General features: G+C 35.7%; 1 protein-coding gene across 1 annotated transcript in view; it reads left to right on the top strand.

Annotated features, from left to right (window-relative positions):
- LOC124723063 (ATP-dependent helicase brm-like) overlaps positions 1-17160 on the top strand; it is a 256556-nt gene that overhangs the window by 110099 nt on the left and 129297 nt on the right. Inside the window, exon 15 of the mRNA XM_047248240.1 lies at positions 12687-12864. Within this exon, the coding sequence (XP_047104196.1) occupies positions 12687-12864 (178 nt within the window). The remainder of the gene's footprint in view (positions 1-12686; positions 12865-17160) is intronic.

Genomic DNA, 17160 nt, shown 5'->3' with positions numbered 1-17160 from the left:
TGCTGCTGTGTTATTCTGTACCAATACCTCATATGTACTAAGCCTGTCTGTTTCTGAACACTTGTTTTTTTTCAATGTTTTTCTAATTTGTTGTTAAAGATGCCATTTCATGCCCATCTGATGGTTCCTAATATAATAGAAACAAACATTTTCATTATGGCAAGATCACGTCAGTTTTTTCTACATTCACGTGTTCTCCAAATAAATTTATATCAGGGATCCACTGAAGTACTGTTCCAACATCTTGAAAAATAGTTTTTCAACCTGTAATTGCTGATCTACGTTCTTTTCTTGGTCCATAGGTAACGTGTGCTTCACAAAAACTGTAAAAACTCCAAGATGTAAATGTTTATACATTCATCTGTACAAGTTTGTTTACAGACTGAATGTTTCGCACTACAGTAGGGCATACATTCTAATGAAACTTCCAAACTAATTAAAGTAATGTGATGGACTGGTACAGCTTGTGGTACAACTAAGAGTTCCAGGCTGCTGTTGGATCATTAACCACCCTCCATAAATTATGTTCTTCACATCATTTGAATGCTCTTGGCTAATGAAGACAGGCATAGGAGGAGTTAAATTTAGCAAACTGTGTGCATGGTTTCAGATGTCTTATAATACTTACCATTGGAGTTTACCTGTGAATTATTTTGATTGTTGAGAAATTGGTTTTGTTTAGATACTCTCCAGTTGATGCTTGTGCATTTTTACATGTCTTTCATACAAATTCTAAGTTTTTCACAACTTCTCTTAACTTCCTTTAACACACACTGCAAGTCAATCATTAACATTCTAGACTAAGTCCATATGAACAGTCTGTATTACTAAACAGTCACCACCTGGTCACCCAGTTTCAGTTGCAGGTTGCCTGTGGAGTAGCTTTCAGGGAGAGCCAAAATTTAATTTTGATTTTTCAGTATTTCATATAACTGTTGACCAAATTTAAAATGCTATATAATGTATTCATTAAGGGGCATAGTGTAACATGAAAGGTTTAACACAATAAGGCAAGTATGAAAGTTTGAAACTTGTGTACATGTCTTGAGGCAGTTGAGCTCATGGTGCATGTATTATGCAGGCTATATTCATCCAGTATTTGAGAACTAGGGAACTTGGCAACTTCTGATGGACGGTACACACTATTTCAAACCTTTTTTAAACTTTTTCTTGCAGACACATCACTCACAATAGTGAAACGAAAAAGTTAATCGCTCACTGCATTTTTGTTCTTCAAGCAGTAAAACTTCAGCATTAGGCATAATGGAATAATTTATTAGTTCACATTTTGCAGACAGTATGTGCATATAACTCTGAGTGTACCTGCTAAATTATATTGGTGTATCACATATAGTTCTCGAGATACACATGATAAACATTTGGACACATGAAAAACTAGCTTTTTGTAGAACAATGCAAAGTACTAATACTGTAAGTGTCAAGCTTGACATTTTAATGTGTTTAATACATGGGAGTTAAATCCTTTAAAAATCTAGTGTGTGTGTGTGTGTGTGTGTGTGTGTGTGTGTGTGTGTGTGTGTGTGTGTGTGTGTGTGTGGGGGGGGGGGGGGGGATATAGTTGTGGGTCAGGAAGAGTCATTTACAATGTAAGTCTCTCTGACTGACAGTAAGTGTCAACTTTGATGTAGCTTCAGATACTAACCACAGTTGATTTTGATTATGCACTGTTAAGGTCAGTTAGCACTCTGTGGATATAGTCCCTATAGATTAAGCAGCAGCACTTACTTATTGTCACAAGACTGGAATGACAATGTCAAATATTGTTGTAAGTAGTTTAAGTGCTGATGGTCACACTCACAGAACAAAACTGTGTCAGTCTCGTCAAGTAGTTTTGCCAAGAATATTTTGATGTAATATGTTTCCATATCAGTCCATCAGTGGTGGCCTGACTACTCTGTTCACTGCGAAATTTTTTTAGTGTGTCAAAATCCATTGTTCACTTGTTTATGTGATTGTGCTCTCATAATCAGATATGCGTTTAACTTCAGCACACTTATTTTTGTTGTTAGATTTTGCTACCATGTTTGTTATTGTTGTTGTTATTATTATTATTATTGTTATTTATTCTTATTTATTCTTCTTCTTCTTCTTATTGTTGTTGTTCATTTTTGTATAAATTTTTCTTGGTAGATTCATCACTTCAGTCATTTGAGCAAGTACTGAGTATCATAAAGTCTCTCTGTGAATAAATGCTTGTGTTATTATACAGGGTGTTTAACAAGAAGCGTTTTGTATTCTTACAGGAAGTGGCACTAGTGAAAACTAGAAAAAAGTCATATAGATGTACACTGAGGAACAAATATTTGTTGAAATAGGATTCAATCTGTCCTATGATAACCATCTGTCTGTTGACACTACAGGTGGTGTTGAATGTGGTTACAACTCATTCTTACACATCCTTAGCCCCCTTCCTCAAAGAATCACAAACTTTAGTTCACACATCTGGTTACCCTCCTCTTTCAGCATGTGCATATTGTTAATGGATGCAGAGTACTCCAATTCCTTTAAAATATTGCTAGAGCTAGAAATCTTAGTGGATTAAGATGAGGTTAACTGCCAAGCCGTGCTACTGGACCCCCTTGGCCAATCTGTTACTCATTAAAAATTAATGCTAGGTACTGTTCAATGAAGCATAGAGTATGAGATGTAGCCTCACTGTGCATGAACCACTTTCATTGTCTTCTGTAAGGGTAGTGTTCTGTAGTAACATGGAAATTTGTTGCATATAAAACTGATGGGAAGAAATAGCACCTGTTAATTTGTCTTGTGAAGTGTTTGAACCTATGAGTCTGCCATCATCAATTCTTGCCTACATATTGATAGTAATATGATCTTGATGCTTTGCTTTCACGATCACTCAAGGATTTACATAGCTGTTGTTGTACTTTATTATCCCACTTTGTCAATACCGCCTTTTCCCTAAATAGAATTCCAACTGTGAACTGTGGATCTTCACTGCTCCATGTTGGAATTCATTTGCAGAACTTTAAGCTGATCTGAGAGCTATAGGAGCTGTGGGTAAAGTAACTCCTCATCCAGAATTGTTTTCAGAAGCTCCTTGTTGCTAATAATCACAGAGCTGCTTGTGACGTCACAAGAGTTTGGCTGTTACTTCAAATGTTGACACTCCCTGGGTCATTCCACGTCAAGTCATCCAGGTCGTGCCTCCCATTATCTAGTTGTAAACCGAGATTTTGTGTAATGCTTTTATATCTAATATAATGAACTTTTGTTGGATTCAAATTAATGATATCAATATAATGGAAGGAAACATTCCACGTGGGAAAAATTATATATAATAACAAAGATGAGGTGACTTACCGAACAAAAGCGCTGGCAGGTCGATAGACACACAAACAAACACAAACATACACACAAAATTCAAACTTTCACAACAAACTGTTGCCTCATCAGGAAAGAGGGAAGGAGAGGGGAAGACGAAAGGAAGTGGGTTTTAAGGGAGAGGGTAAGGAGTCATTCCAATCCCGGGAGCGGAAAGACTTACCTTAGGGGGAAAAAAGGACAGGTATACACTCGCACACACGCACATATCCATCCACACATACAGACACAAGCAGACGTATTTAAATACGTCTGCTTGTGTCTGTATGTGTGGATGGATATGTGCATGTGTGCGAGTGTATACCTGTCCTTTTTTCCCCCTAAGGTAAGTCTTTCCGCTCCCGGGATTGGAATGACTCCTTACCCTCTCCCTTAAAACCCACTTCCTTTCGTCTTCCCCTCTCCTTCCCTCTTTCCTGATGAGGCAACAGTTTGTTGCGAAAGCTTGAATTTTGTGTGTATGTTTGTGTATGTTTGTGTTTGTTTGTGTGTCTATCGACCTGCCAGCGCTTTTGTTCGGTAAGTCACCTCATCTTTGTTATTATATATAATGAACTTTTGCTAATTTTTATTGCCTTATATACATTCTGTTGGTAGAAATTACTGAAAGTTTGATGCAACACATTACTTCAAAGCAAACTGTAAAAATTTGAAAACTGGGTGCAGTTTTTAAACAAAAAATAGTATGCTGACAGTTTTTTCCCTGAATATCCTTTTGGATACGTAGTTTCTGAAAACATGTTAGAATTGTCCAATAAAATTTTTGTAAATTAATTTCATTTAATTTTATTGTTAAATTAGTTTTGCCCCCCCCCCCCCCCCCCTCCCGGAAAGTGATCTACAAATAATAAAGTTTCATCACAGAAAAAATCAGTTTTGAATTTTGAGAAATGAATGGCACTGGGGGGAAAAATTAATTTACAATTACTAACCAAGAGACATTAACAACATAAGTGCACATAACAATATCGAAATTGAACAAAAATTGCAGTATATGAAACAAAATTACACATTATAAAATGTAGGGCAACTTTTACGTTACGACGTAAGAACACTTTCTTACCTCTGCCATAACCAAATTAACTCAATGTAAAAATACATAGCATTTTGTTTATAATATTTAAGCATTCTGTCAAAAGCCAATATTGTAAACACTTCACAAAATGCCTGTGCTGCAATATGCATTCAAGTTGATTTGGAACTACACATGTGAAAGACACTTTGATGCTTGGATAATTCTTTTTTGCATGAGAACTACTTTTCTTCCATCAACTTTGAGGACTCTTTGCTCAGAGAATAAGTACGACCTGTTGCTGTGGTGATATCAGCTTCACACAGACTATAAAGAAACATCACAAACATCATTATCAGGCCAATAGAAGGATACAGATGGTCCATGAGGATGCATGAACCTTACTGTAACGTCTCCTTCTTCACAGTTCATGTTCTCAACAATTACCAAATACCAAGAAGAGTCATATGCACATGCAACATAGCAGTTGGGCTGTCCAGTGCATTCTGGCATTAGTGGCGGAAGTGCACCTGAAAAGTCATACACAGTACTAAAATCTGTATCACAGCTCAGCCTTTTTGCACCAATCTTGGTTAGTGATATTGGCACAATGTGATACATAGATCATGTTGCAGGAATTGTTTTTGCACTTGTGAAGTGCTCAGAAAGATAATGTCTGACTTGTACCATTTCATCTCTTGAAACAAAGAGATTTAAAAGATCTTGCAGCTTCTCATGACAGAATTCAAATGCCTGTGAAGCTGTAAGTATTTGATCTTTATAAACTCTCTGCAAACTTGTTTTTGTGGCAAGTCTTTTAACAATGCCACCAATACCATCACAGGGAGATTTGCCATGGCTGGTAGCAAAAAAGGACCAGCTGCACTTTATGTTGAAGTCGTGTTCATGGTAGCAGATATTTCTGAAATTGTTACAAGTTTTATATTGTGCATCACAACCATCAGTGAAATATTCAACATACGCAAGATGAATTTCTGAAAATTCACGCTTAAAAAAATTCAATACAGTCTTCTGAGTCTGGTACACCAAGGCAACATCATGTTCCAGATCATCAGAAACAATACAAATACTTTTTGCATGCAACTGTTTGTTCTTTTTGTGATATGTATGGACAGTGTGAAGAGTGTAGTTGACATTGTTCCAATGGTACCCCTGTACTTCATCTTGAACAACAAAATTGAGATTTTCACTGAAATCCCTTAAAATTAACACCGATCCTTCATCAAGTTTTTCCTTCTTCATTTTCAGATATCAGATTGTGATTGAGAAATAAGAGTGTGGAGTAAGTTTTTCAATTTCCTTAATTAATGTGTCATAGAATTCTGATAGAGATGTGATTCGAAGACTTAAAATCATTCTATCAGTTGATACCCATTGACTTTTCTGAGCCATCTCATCAGGATCATAGTATCTATTTCATTTTCTAAGTGGGTTTGAAGCAATGAACTGGTGGGGCATTTTTCACACAGACAAAGCATACAGGCTCAGCTATTTATATCACATTTATTATTTTAATTATATCTTGGTATGTTTCTTTAATAGAAATAGAATTTAGAAGCAATTTAACGTATTGGTGGTAAATGCACACACCTACAGTATGAGTTCCTGATGATCCTGCAAGTATACATTGTTTTGGTCGAAGAGAAGCAAATTTTGAGAATCCTACTTTGTCTTCAGGATACTTTTTCTTTTTTTTTTTTTTTTTTTTTACAGAGAGAATACAGTTCAGTCAAATTACTTAAAACAAATCGCTTTTGTTTGTATGTATTTTTGCTGGTGCTCGCTTTGTCTTTTTTCTGAGGCATTATTCTTGTGTTTTCATCATCCAAATAAAAACTCTCTACTGTTTGCACTGTATCGTATTGCAATGTCTTTCCTCTTTTCTGCTCAGCCATTGATAAAATACCCTTCTCCATTAAAAGAGCTCTTGCTTGTCATACCAAATATTTAGAAACTTTCTGTCGAGACCAAGTTGGCGACACCAGAGTAAGTAACAGATTGTTTTCAGGATTATTTTCATATTCAATTTTCTGTTTGATTTCGTTTATGAGTTCATCATGATGTTTTGCCGTTTCTTCCAGTTCTGTTAAATCACTGTCAGGGATTGTGCTTGCATCAGCAGCCAGCTCAACTTGATATGTTCGTGAAATTTTAGTTTTCAGAGCCCCAGCTGCTGATTCCAGTTTTCGTTTGGCTGCTACGTGCCGACTATGCCGAACAACTGAATGCAGCTTTGCAAGAGATACTCCTAAGCTAGTTAAGCTAGTTTTGAGCACAGATTTTTCAGGAGTCTGCACCTTCACACTACTGTCATTTGTATAGTCTGGTGATGAATAGTCACTTGCTTGTTTTTCATTAATAATTTGGTACAGGTTGGGCACATTTTTCTCCCCAGGAATAATGCTAAAACCTCTCATTTTGAAAGTATTTGCCTTTTCTAAACTAATTTCACGCAATCCAGACGAAACAGATCATCTATGGCGCTTGAAGGGATTACAGCAAATTTTCTTATGCAGAGTGAATCTGTGCAGTTACCTGTCTTTGTGTTTAACACACACACATGAAACACTTAAATCACAGTACGAATGACTGTTGCTTCACCATAATAAAAGTTTTTGTTCTTCACTGGTCAGTTCATTCACACAAGTCAGGGCATTATCACATATATCTTGCAGATACTGTCCAAGAAAACACTGCCTACTTCTTCTTTCCATACTGCTTAAGTCATAAAACCAATATTTGTTGTAAATAATTCAAAAGATGATTGGTGTAACCTAAAAAGTAATTAAGTAATGAAAAATCACCCTATCCCATTGTTTCATTACAAAAGTATTGCACATTATTATTGTAACATTAGGGGGCTGGCTTTTGTTTTGGAATGAATAGTTAAAAACTGCAACAATTGAATTTTTAACCAGTAATTGACTCTGGGTACAACTCATTACAAGAGCTCAGAACTGCATGCTCATTGAACACTTGACACAAAACAAAGGAACTAGATGATGCAATACATGTAGTGGCGATAAAACATATGATTTGTTCCTAGCAATTTAGTGGTGACGTGGTAATCATGAATTAGCAACTTCAATATTTCTTTTACAATAATGTTATTTTTCACACTTCCCATTATTTCTACATACTGATTCTTTCTCTTTTGTATAGTCCACGTAGCCTCAATACTGTTGAAGTAGAAGTCCGCTATGTCCACTAATGGGTTATTATGTGCTGCTTGTCTGTGCCAGAGGCTAAGTCTGTGACTCTGTCTCAGGGACACGCAGGAACTCCACAGCATATAGACTTGAAGCAATTGGCGTAACAGGATCGAACTCGCTAAACTGGCCCTCCAGTCCGTCCGTGGCGGCAATCCTAAATACTGGCGACTGAGAGGGCATTGGCAGCATGTTTCCAGCAAGTCTTGTTGTTGGCCTCTATCGATACTCGTGTAACCTCTGTGCCACATGGTATGCTGGTGCCAGCATACACCAGCACAAAACAAGTCAAGCTGTAGTGCTGGTGCAAATTAGTCAGCTAGGACAATGTAGCCTTACAGATGTATGTATGTACACGTATGTATGTATATATGTATGTACGTATGTATGTGTATTGTGTTAGCTCGGAAGGAGGATTCTTCCTAAAGGTTAGCTATGTTCTCAGAGTATTTAAATGGGTAGACGTAAATGTTATGAGGGAGTAAGAGTTCTTGTGTTAATGCTAATTAACAAACGAACAAGTGCTATTTACCATGCAATGTGCAAAGCCTTCTTTATCGTTGATAGACATGCTGTTTCAGATGTTATGAAGTACATATCCCTTTTTGAAATCAAAGAGGTACTTAAGATGGGTGCCACATTGATTTGATACAACAGAAATAAATTTCAGATGTATTATTTTATTGTTTCTGTTTCATATAATATTATTCATATTTGAGTGAGGTACATGTTCTGTAGCTCGTTTGACTGATCCTTTCATCAAAATGATGTGGAATGAGTCAGTTTATAGGATATGAATACATTATCATTGTTATCATTAATGAACATGTAATGTTTTAGTCCTATTCACACAAATACACTTAAAAAACCCTAGGCTTTTTTTACAGGCTACCAGTTTTTTTAAATAAAAAATTCTCCTTGAAATCGGAGGAGTTGTCCGTGAGAAACAATTTCAAGTTAGATTTAAAACTGTCAGACATTTTAGGTTATTGGGCAAATGATCATACATTTTGGTTGCTTCAAGTTGAACTCCTTTCTGAGCCATTGGCAACATCAATAACTGATAATAAAGACCATATTTTCTTTTAGTGTTGCTGGTATGTACATCGTTGTTCTTCTCAAATTGTGATGGATTATTTATGATGAATTTCATTGGTGACAATATGTATCGTGATGGTGCAGTTAAAATGCCTAATTCCTTGAAGAAGGGCCTACATGATGACAATGGGTGAACATCACATATTTTCTTACTGCTGACAGCCTAGGGGGAGGGGGGAGGGCAATGCAACCCCCCCCCCCCTTCCGCCCCAGGGCCTGCGTTCAGTGACACCAGGGTATAATATACACTGAGGGGTTGTAGTGTTAGTAATTCATTTGTCAAGATCATTGGTGATCAGGTGGCACTCGGGAGGCCTGTCTGTGCATCCTGTGTTCCGACTCTCTAGGCAGTAACTGTGCTCAGTTTAGTGGTGAACAATGTTTGCGACATTGAATCTGGGGTTCAACAATCCACTGTTATGTACTGCTGTTGAACAGCTTCATCCCTGTGAATGGGGATGCATTGTGTACCTGTGGGAAGCTGTATGGACGTATCGATGGATTGCTGTGCATGGTGGGCACGGTGTATTGACGATGTGTTGTTGCTTTCACCAGTGGTCTATGGAACATTCCCATACCTGTAGACCAGGTTCCACCCATTGAGATTGACACACTGTGTGAGCATTGGTGGCTGATTGAACATCATTGGGGACAAAATCTGGACGCATATTGCACCTGCTGTGTTATCAGGGACCATTAGGTACCATCTGTTTCCAGCACGATTGAGATCTTTGTGCCTCTGGCCAGGCTGCTGCAGACATCATGACACTGCCAAGCATGTTTACTCTGGTGTCATGAAAGTGCTGACTGGAGAGTAGAATTATACTTTGATGTCTTCAGTGATTAGAGTCGGTTCTGTCTGCATGCAAGTGATGGATGTAAATGTGTATGGCATAGACCTGGTGAGCTGCCTATTCCAGAATGCATTCACTCACAACACAAAGGTCCCATCTCAGGCTTCATGGTGTGGGGAACTGTTATGTACAACTCATAGTCACATTTGGTGTTTCTGCTGGGTGAAGTAACCACTACACTGCTCAGGTAATTATCCCCATGCCATTGCCATATCTTTTATAGGAAGGTGGTGCTCTTTTTCAGCAGGACAGTGCACATCCATATACAGATCTGTGAAGAAATTTGCTTTCATTGTGTAAAACTACTGCCCCAGCCAGCTAGACTATCAGATCTCTCTTACCAATTGTATACATATGGGATATTATGAACTTACTCGTTCTCCAAGGCCTGCAAGAATCATTGCTGAATTACAAAAAAAGACAACAGATGCTTGGGACAGTCCATTGCAGGATGCCATTCGGCACCCTTATGGTCATTTGCATGTGAGAATACAAACCTGTGTTGTCGCAAGAGGGTGGGTATACTGTGTATTGAGGCAACTGTTGGGGCACCAATTACTGTGACGTATGTTTCCTTTGGTCTGAATTTTTTGTCATATATTCCTGCAGTGATGAAGTACCTGTCACTTCACTTGTCAGTAAAATGACCTTGTCCTTGAGCTTATTGGATTTTTTTTTCTGGCAGTGTGTGTCACGAGGTTGATTCTTGTTTCCAAGACGAGCAATTATATGGTTAGAAAAAGTCACTGAACTTAATGCTTAAGCAGTTCAGTAATTTGCTTCTTTTCGTCAATATGTATGCCCAAAAATTTGGAGCTTTCTATCCTGCTTACTGACTCATTTTCATTTGTTATATCAATTTTGTGTATGACTCAATTTTTTTATGCAGTATTGAATATAGTGTGGTTCCTCAAAATCTAGGGGGAGTCCATTTTAACAGAATCAACAAATAATTGTTTGAAACACATCATTAACAGTCAGTTTGATGCTTTCTCTCTAATGGGATTTATTGTAACACTTGTATTGTTTGCAAAAAGTACCAGTTCTGCTTGAATGTTAAGTGGAAAGTCATTCACATTTATGAGGAATATGAGTGGACAGATTATTGAACCCTGTTGTACCCCCACTGTGATTTCTCACCAATCAATAAAATTTTATACGTTTGAAACATAATCTTAATTACCCAGCACAACTTCTTCCAATCTGTTGTTAAGTATGGTTCAAACTGATCATGTGTAAAGCCCTCTATTTCATAAAAGGTAAGTTTTTCTACAAGAGTAACGTGATCTATGCAATCAAACACACTGGAACGATCACAAAAAATTGCAAGTGGGTGGTATTTTAATATTTCAGAATTGTAATATTTTTAGAGTGAATGTATAAATAGCATTCTCAGTTGAACAGCCCTTCTATAATTCGAACTGTAATCTGCTAAGTAAATTGTTTCTACTTAAATGTGTGTTTACTCTTCAGTACATTACTTTTTCAAATGTTCTAGAAAAATAGTCAGTAAGAAAATTGGACAATAATTATTTACGTCTTTCCTGTCAACCTTCTTATGAAGAAGTTCAACAGTCACATATTCTTATCTCTGGAAAGATTCCATGTGCTAGTGAAGCATTACATATATCAGGAAGGCCATTACTTGTTAAGTTGAGAAACTTGTAAGAATTCTTCAAAATTCCATTGTCATATGAAGTTTTGTGTGTTAAATTTTTTATAATTCTGTTAAATTTCAGTGAAGGTGATTGTTGTTACTTCTGGTTACTCAGTTTTGTAGAATGACATTTTAATATGTTCTTGTGCTTCTTCAACTGAACCATTTAATCCTATTTTTGCTACTACATTTAGAAAGAGATTGTTAAAAATTTTTGCAACTTGTGAATTATCAGCAACAACATTGTCATTTAGTTTAATTGTTGTTGTATCTTGTACACTGATGGGTTGTCCTGTCTCCTGCTTCACAATTTGCATGTATTTTTAATCCTATTACTTCCTGTGAGACAAGCATATTTCTGGAAATTGTAATTACTTCCCTTTAAAATATTACAGTATATATATATATATATATATATATATATATATATATATATATATATATATATATATATATATATATATGAATATAATAGAGGGAAACATTCCACGTGGGAAAAATATATCTAAAAAGAAAGATGATGAAACTTACCAAACAAAAGCGCTGGCAGGTCGATAGACACACAAGCAAACACAAACATGTGTGTATGTTTGTGTTTGCTTGTGTGTCTATCGACCTGCCAGCGCTTTTGTTTGGTAAGTTTCATCATCTTTCTTTTTAGATATATATATATATATATATATATATATTGTAGAATCGAAGTAATACTGGATCTTGACTTAACTCTGGCCTCTCTATAAATTTCCTTTTCAATTGTATATGAAATTTTCATACCTTTCATTAACAGTGACTTACTAGTTTTTTAATGGACTTTCTGGATAATTTTGGAGGAAAGCTGCTTTCAAATATTGTCGCAAATTTAGTATGGAATATATCAAATATCACATTAACACCTCTTTCTGTGTATACCTCATCTCATACCACCTCTTTAACTTATTATTAAAACATTGTATCCAGTTCTCAGTGATAATCCTTGCTGCTTTGTGTGAATCTACGTCAGGGATTTAAGGTGCTCTATTGTTTATTATTGTTAATTGTGCATAACGATCTGATATCCCATTAACAATTTGGTATACATTAGTTGTTTCAGGCTGCATGCTTGTTGGGAAACAAACTACTGAAACAGCCAAATAATGATCCCAGTTCATTTCTCCAGCCAGAATCTTTTAAAAAATATACATAGAAGTCTTCACAAACTACTAACTGTTTTTTGTTGCCTGACAACTAGCTCAATATTGCACCTAGACTTCTCACAAATGGCTGAAAGTTTCCAGGAGGGAATCTGTAGACAGTTAAAATTTGAAGAGAAGTATTCTGCGGTAACAACTCTCAAGCACATGATTCTATGTTCTGATCTACACAAAAACTGCTTGTTTCGATATTTTTGACTTTGTGTCCAATTTCATATTTGTTAATGTTGGTGTTCAAACTGTAACAACATAGCCTCTGATGTACCATTGTATTTTCTAAAGCACGCTGTCAAATTGGGTGCTAGAATTCGAGAAGTGGGCACCATCAGTGTGTGTGGTAGCATACAAAGGATCCCCTTCCATTCGACGCAGTCTGCAGACCAAAATGCGAACTTCAAGATTTAATGTACTGCTAACAACCTATGAATACATAATAAAAGATAAATCAGTTCTTTCAAAGGTAATTATTTTCTAATTTGCATTTGTTAAATTATTATATATTTAAAAATTAGAACTTCACTTGATTGACAGAAAAGATTTTTATGAATTTTATCAAATGTTTTATTTATACCAGTCTCTATTTTGGTTTGTCTTATTGTCTTCATTATTGAATGAACAAATTGTAACAGCACAATATCATTAACTTTGTTGACTACTGATTCAACCTTTATTTTTGAACTTAAATGAAAATGTTGAAATAGCAAGGAAAGTAACAGCAGCTCATGTGCTTTTCAAGCTGCTGTTGCAACACATCAAATGACAGGATGCATAGCTAATAATTTTATCGATACGTTGAATGAGCGACATTTACATGTTTCTTTGTAGGCATCATTCTCAGTTTTTTCTATATAGTAGTGGAATTAGATGAGATTGGAAAATGATATCATAATGGTTGCCATTAGTTTTGAGAGGTGGTAATAATGTTGACTCTGATCATCTTTCAGTTTTAATTTTTGTACAACTGTTTGCAGTTTGTGCAGTTCTTGTATCCTTTTCTTTGTTAGCAACAAAACTCATTTTGTTGTTGTAACAAATTACCTTTGATTGGATTCCAGTGTTGTTAATTTCCTCTCTTACTTCCACGACTGCTTCTGTTTCTATGAGGTAATTTTAATAATAGAATATGTTTTCTATGTTTCATGGTCATTTTATGACATAAAAACCAATTATTGCTTGTGTTTGTACAAGACACACATATATATACACATACACACAAAATAACTGTAAGCAATAAGGAGACAAACAGAGACCTGCACAGCTGCCTACATTGAAGTAGGAATGGTCATTATAGTGAGGGGCTATCAGAACGAATGTAGCACCAGTGATGATACTTAAGTTCACAAAGCTAAATGTATATGTTTAGTAATAGAGAGAAACATGGTACATATACATGAAGACAGCATTTCCTTTGTTTCATCTTACTGACTGAGGCTATTTTACAGTTGACGCAAATCTGCTAGGCTTGTTTAACAAGAAATAACATCATAAAATTGTGATAAAAACTTTACAGTAACATGTTCTTCATTATTATTATTTCTCCATATCAACTGAAAACTGTTAATTGTCAACAGTCTTTTTTTATCAGGAAAAGATGTACATGTCAGAGTGATTTTTTTGTAAGTGAATGAGTGGTTACCCTGGTGAACAGGAGTAACTAAGTAAATATTGTCATTATAAGTTAGTTATTGCCTAATAGATTGTCAGATACTAACGTAAGTGTTGAGTTTTCATGTTGACTGTGTACAAATGGGATTGTTAAGACTCCTGCCCTGAAAAATATTGTATGTAAATGTCATGAAATGAGATTGCTTGGACCTGCGGTGGAGTTCATGCAGTTACATTGATATTAACATAGATTTTGATTTCTAATAATATGTTGAGTAGGGTGCCTTTTTCTTTGCTGTGTAAAATTTTTAAATCGGATTAAATGCCATTCGTAGTGTTAAATGCCGTTCATAGTGTACCCTGTGGCGATGATGTAGCAGCCGTTTGCTGTTGTATTATTTGGTTTATGAGTGTGTTCTTTATATTGTGTGAAATAATTTCTGCCTATTTTACCAATGTATTCTTCATCGCAGATTCTGTACTGGAATTTGTACTTTCCAGAGTTCAAAAATTTCTAATTTTTATCACGTTTCATTAAGCTGCAGCTTGTTCCTTTCTCTGCCTGTGACTTGGAAGCCTATTTTACTTTTATGTTCATGCGTTGTGCTAGTTTATCAAATATCCGTCCATCTGTTGTAAGTCAATTCACCAAATTTTTCACATGAAAAGTGTGTGTGTTCAGACTACATTAAAATGATAGTTTATGTTAACTGTTGTGTGTGTGTGTGTGTGTGTGTGTGTGTGTGTGTGTGTGTGTTTTGTCTTGTCTATTTTTTAAAAGGGCTTGTTGATGGAAAGCTAAGTTTCCGACAGTCTTTCTGTTGTGCCTTTCTGTGACTCAGCATCTCCGCTTTATGGTGAGTAGCAACTACCCATCTCCGCTTTATGGTGAATAGCAACTATCCTTTTTGTTATATTCTTACATTCCAGCCTGGATTTTTCGTTGTTTGATAGTTCGTTGTTTTATACTTACTGGCTTCTTGTTGGTTTCTAGCAGTGAAGGCCTTAAATTTCTATTAATCGTGGCTCTATAAAGTGCACTCTTTTATACTGCAATGGGTGGCATGGTTTTGTGTTATTAACATAAGTACTCCTATGCTTTCTAAAGATTTGAATAAGTGTTCAATATTCCGTTTATTTATAGCCGTGCTAGTGAAGTTAACTTAACTATTTGTTTCAATGTAAATAGTAAATTTAATTTGGGGTTGCATGGAAGACATTCTGGGCTGCTACTTCCACATCTATTTCATCATTTTTATGTAATAAAATTGAGTCATTAGTGTATCCGTAATATGGAAAAAATTCTTTGTGCAGTACAAGAAAATTTCTTTAAAAAAGCTATACCTTGGTGTTGATAAAAATTTCCTGCTTACAGCCCCCTCTTGCTGCATATACTGTATTTTACTAACTATGAGACGTACTTTTTTCTTTGAAAAATTGCCTCAAAAATTCAGGTGCATCTTATATTCAAAATTAATATATAAATGTCTAGTGTTTGATTTAAAATTCCTGCCAGTTATAAAAATGGCGATACACTCGAGGCAGCAGGAAACCTCTCTCTATCTGGCAACATTGAATTCAACTCGCAGCATCAGTCCACCAATGCGATGAACATGAGTAGGGAGGATTCACAAGCTTGCTAACACTGTCTCCCTCCCACCCTGCCATCACAAATCTAGAACACTGTGTAGCCCATGATGTGTCACGGCAGTCTATGGTGCCAGTGAACTTGAATTGAATGTGATTTGTGTTATTGGTAACAGTACAATATTGTTGTTAGTAGCTAGTTTTGCAATGGGAAAAAATGAAAGGTATGGTATTCATATGATCCGGGCTATAAATCGAAAGTAATAGCATATGCAGAACAACATGGAAACAGAGCAGTTGAGTGGCATTTTGGTGCTTCAACAACAGAAAAAAAACCATTTGCGATTGGCAGGCTGGTAAAGAAGAACTGAAAAAAATGAGGAAACCTAAATGTGCAAACAGAGGAGTGAATGCAAAAAATGGCAAAAACTAGATGATGATGATTTTCAGTGATTTGAGAGGTCAGTTTGGTTTTATAAACTAAAATGTTTTTAGTATGGCTTTGCAGTCTAATAATAAAAATGATAATTTTTTAAGCAATTAAAAAAAAAAATGGTGCGTCGTGTAGTCCATAGAGTGTTAGAGTTAATAAAATACGGTAGATTCTTCTGTTAAATTTAAAAACATTCTATGACAGGACTGTTTCTAAAAGTTAACAGATTTCCAGTGCTTCATCAATCCTTACTTTTTTATGTCGTGGAAATTCATTTGTGTTGTAGACCATGTCAAATTATGAAATGACCTACCTACATTGCAGCTGCCATTGCAAGTGGCTGAATTGCTGATACTTTATTTTACAACATAATGTCGTCCAAAACACACAAGAATTTTATCGACAGACATCAAGCCCATTAAGTCTGCAATGACAATTGACTGGACAAAGTTTGAAAATATTTCAGCACATAAACATTGTCTTTACTGGGCACAAGGGAGATGTACTGAGTGATATAGCATAGTTTACTGTTTACAAACTAAGCTGCTACATAGTACACGACATAGAGCCAGGCACAAGCATGGTAAAAATGCAAATCAAGATGTCAGATTTATTTAAAGTGAAATACATCAAATATATACTGAAAATTGTTAAGGACGTTCATGTTTTTCAAATTTCTGTGTTTATTGAGAACTTTATTCTCTTTATGGTGTACATAATTTACATTTCAGTTTCATCAACAATGCCCATATGGTCATCTTTTTCGCTTTTATGTGGAATCATAAGATCAGTTTCTATACTCTTGATACCATACATTATTCTCTTCTATTTCAGTGTCTTAATGGTATATAATTATGATGTTTCTGCTGGTTTTTCCAATATAGTGTGCTTCACCTTCTGTGTGTTAGATTCGATATGTAAATGCTGCTTTCAAATTATTTCTTTTAGTATTTTATATTAGCATTTTACCCAGTGTGTTAGGCAAGAACATTTCACTAAACTGATTGTAACATTAATTTTGCAAAACACTGTGTTTCCTTTGTAGTTTTTTCACCATAGAAAAAACATGATGCACATTAAATTTTGTGTATAATAATCCTAACTGGTTTACAGTGTTCAGTATGAGCGTTG

The sequence above is a fragment of the Schistocerca piceifrons genome, chromosome X (assembly GCF_021461385.2).
Source record: "Schistocerca piceifrons isolate TAMUIC-IGC-003096 chromosome X, iqSchPice1.1, whole genome shotgun sequence".
NCBI classification, from domain to species: Eukaryota; Metazoa; Arthropoda; class Insecta; order Orthoptera; family Acrididae; genus Schistocerca; species Schistocerca piceifrons.
The sequence above is the reverse complement of the archived record's forward strand: the minus strand, read 5'-3'. Positions and strand labels throughout refer to the sequence as shown.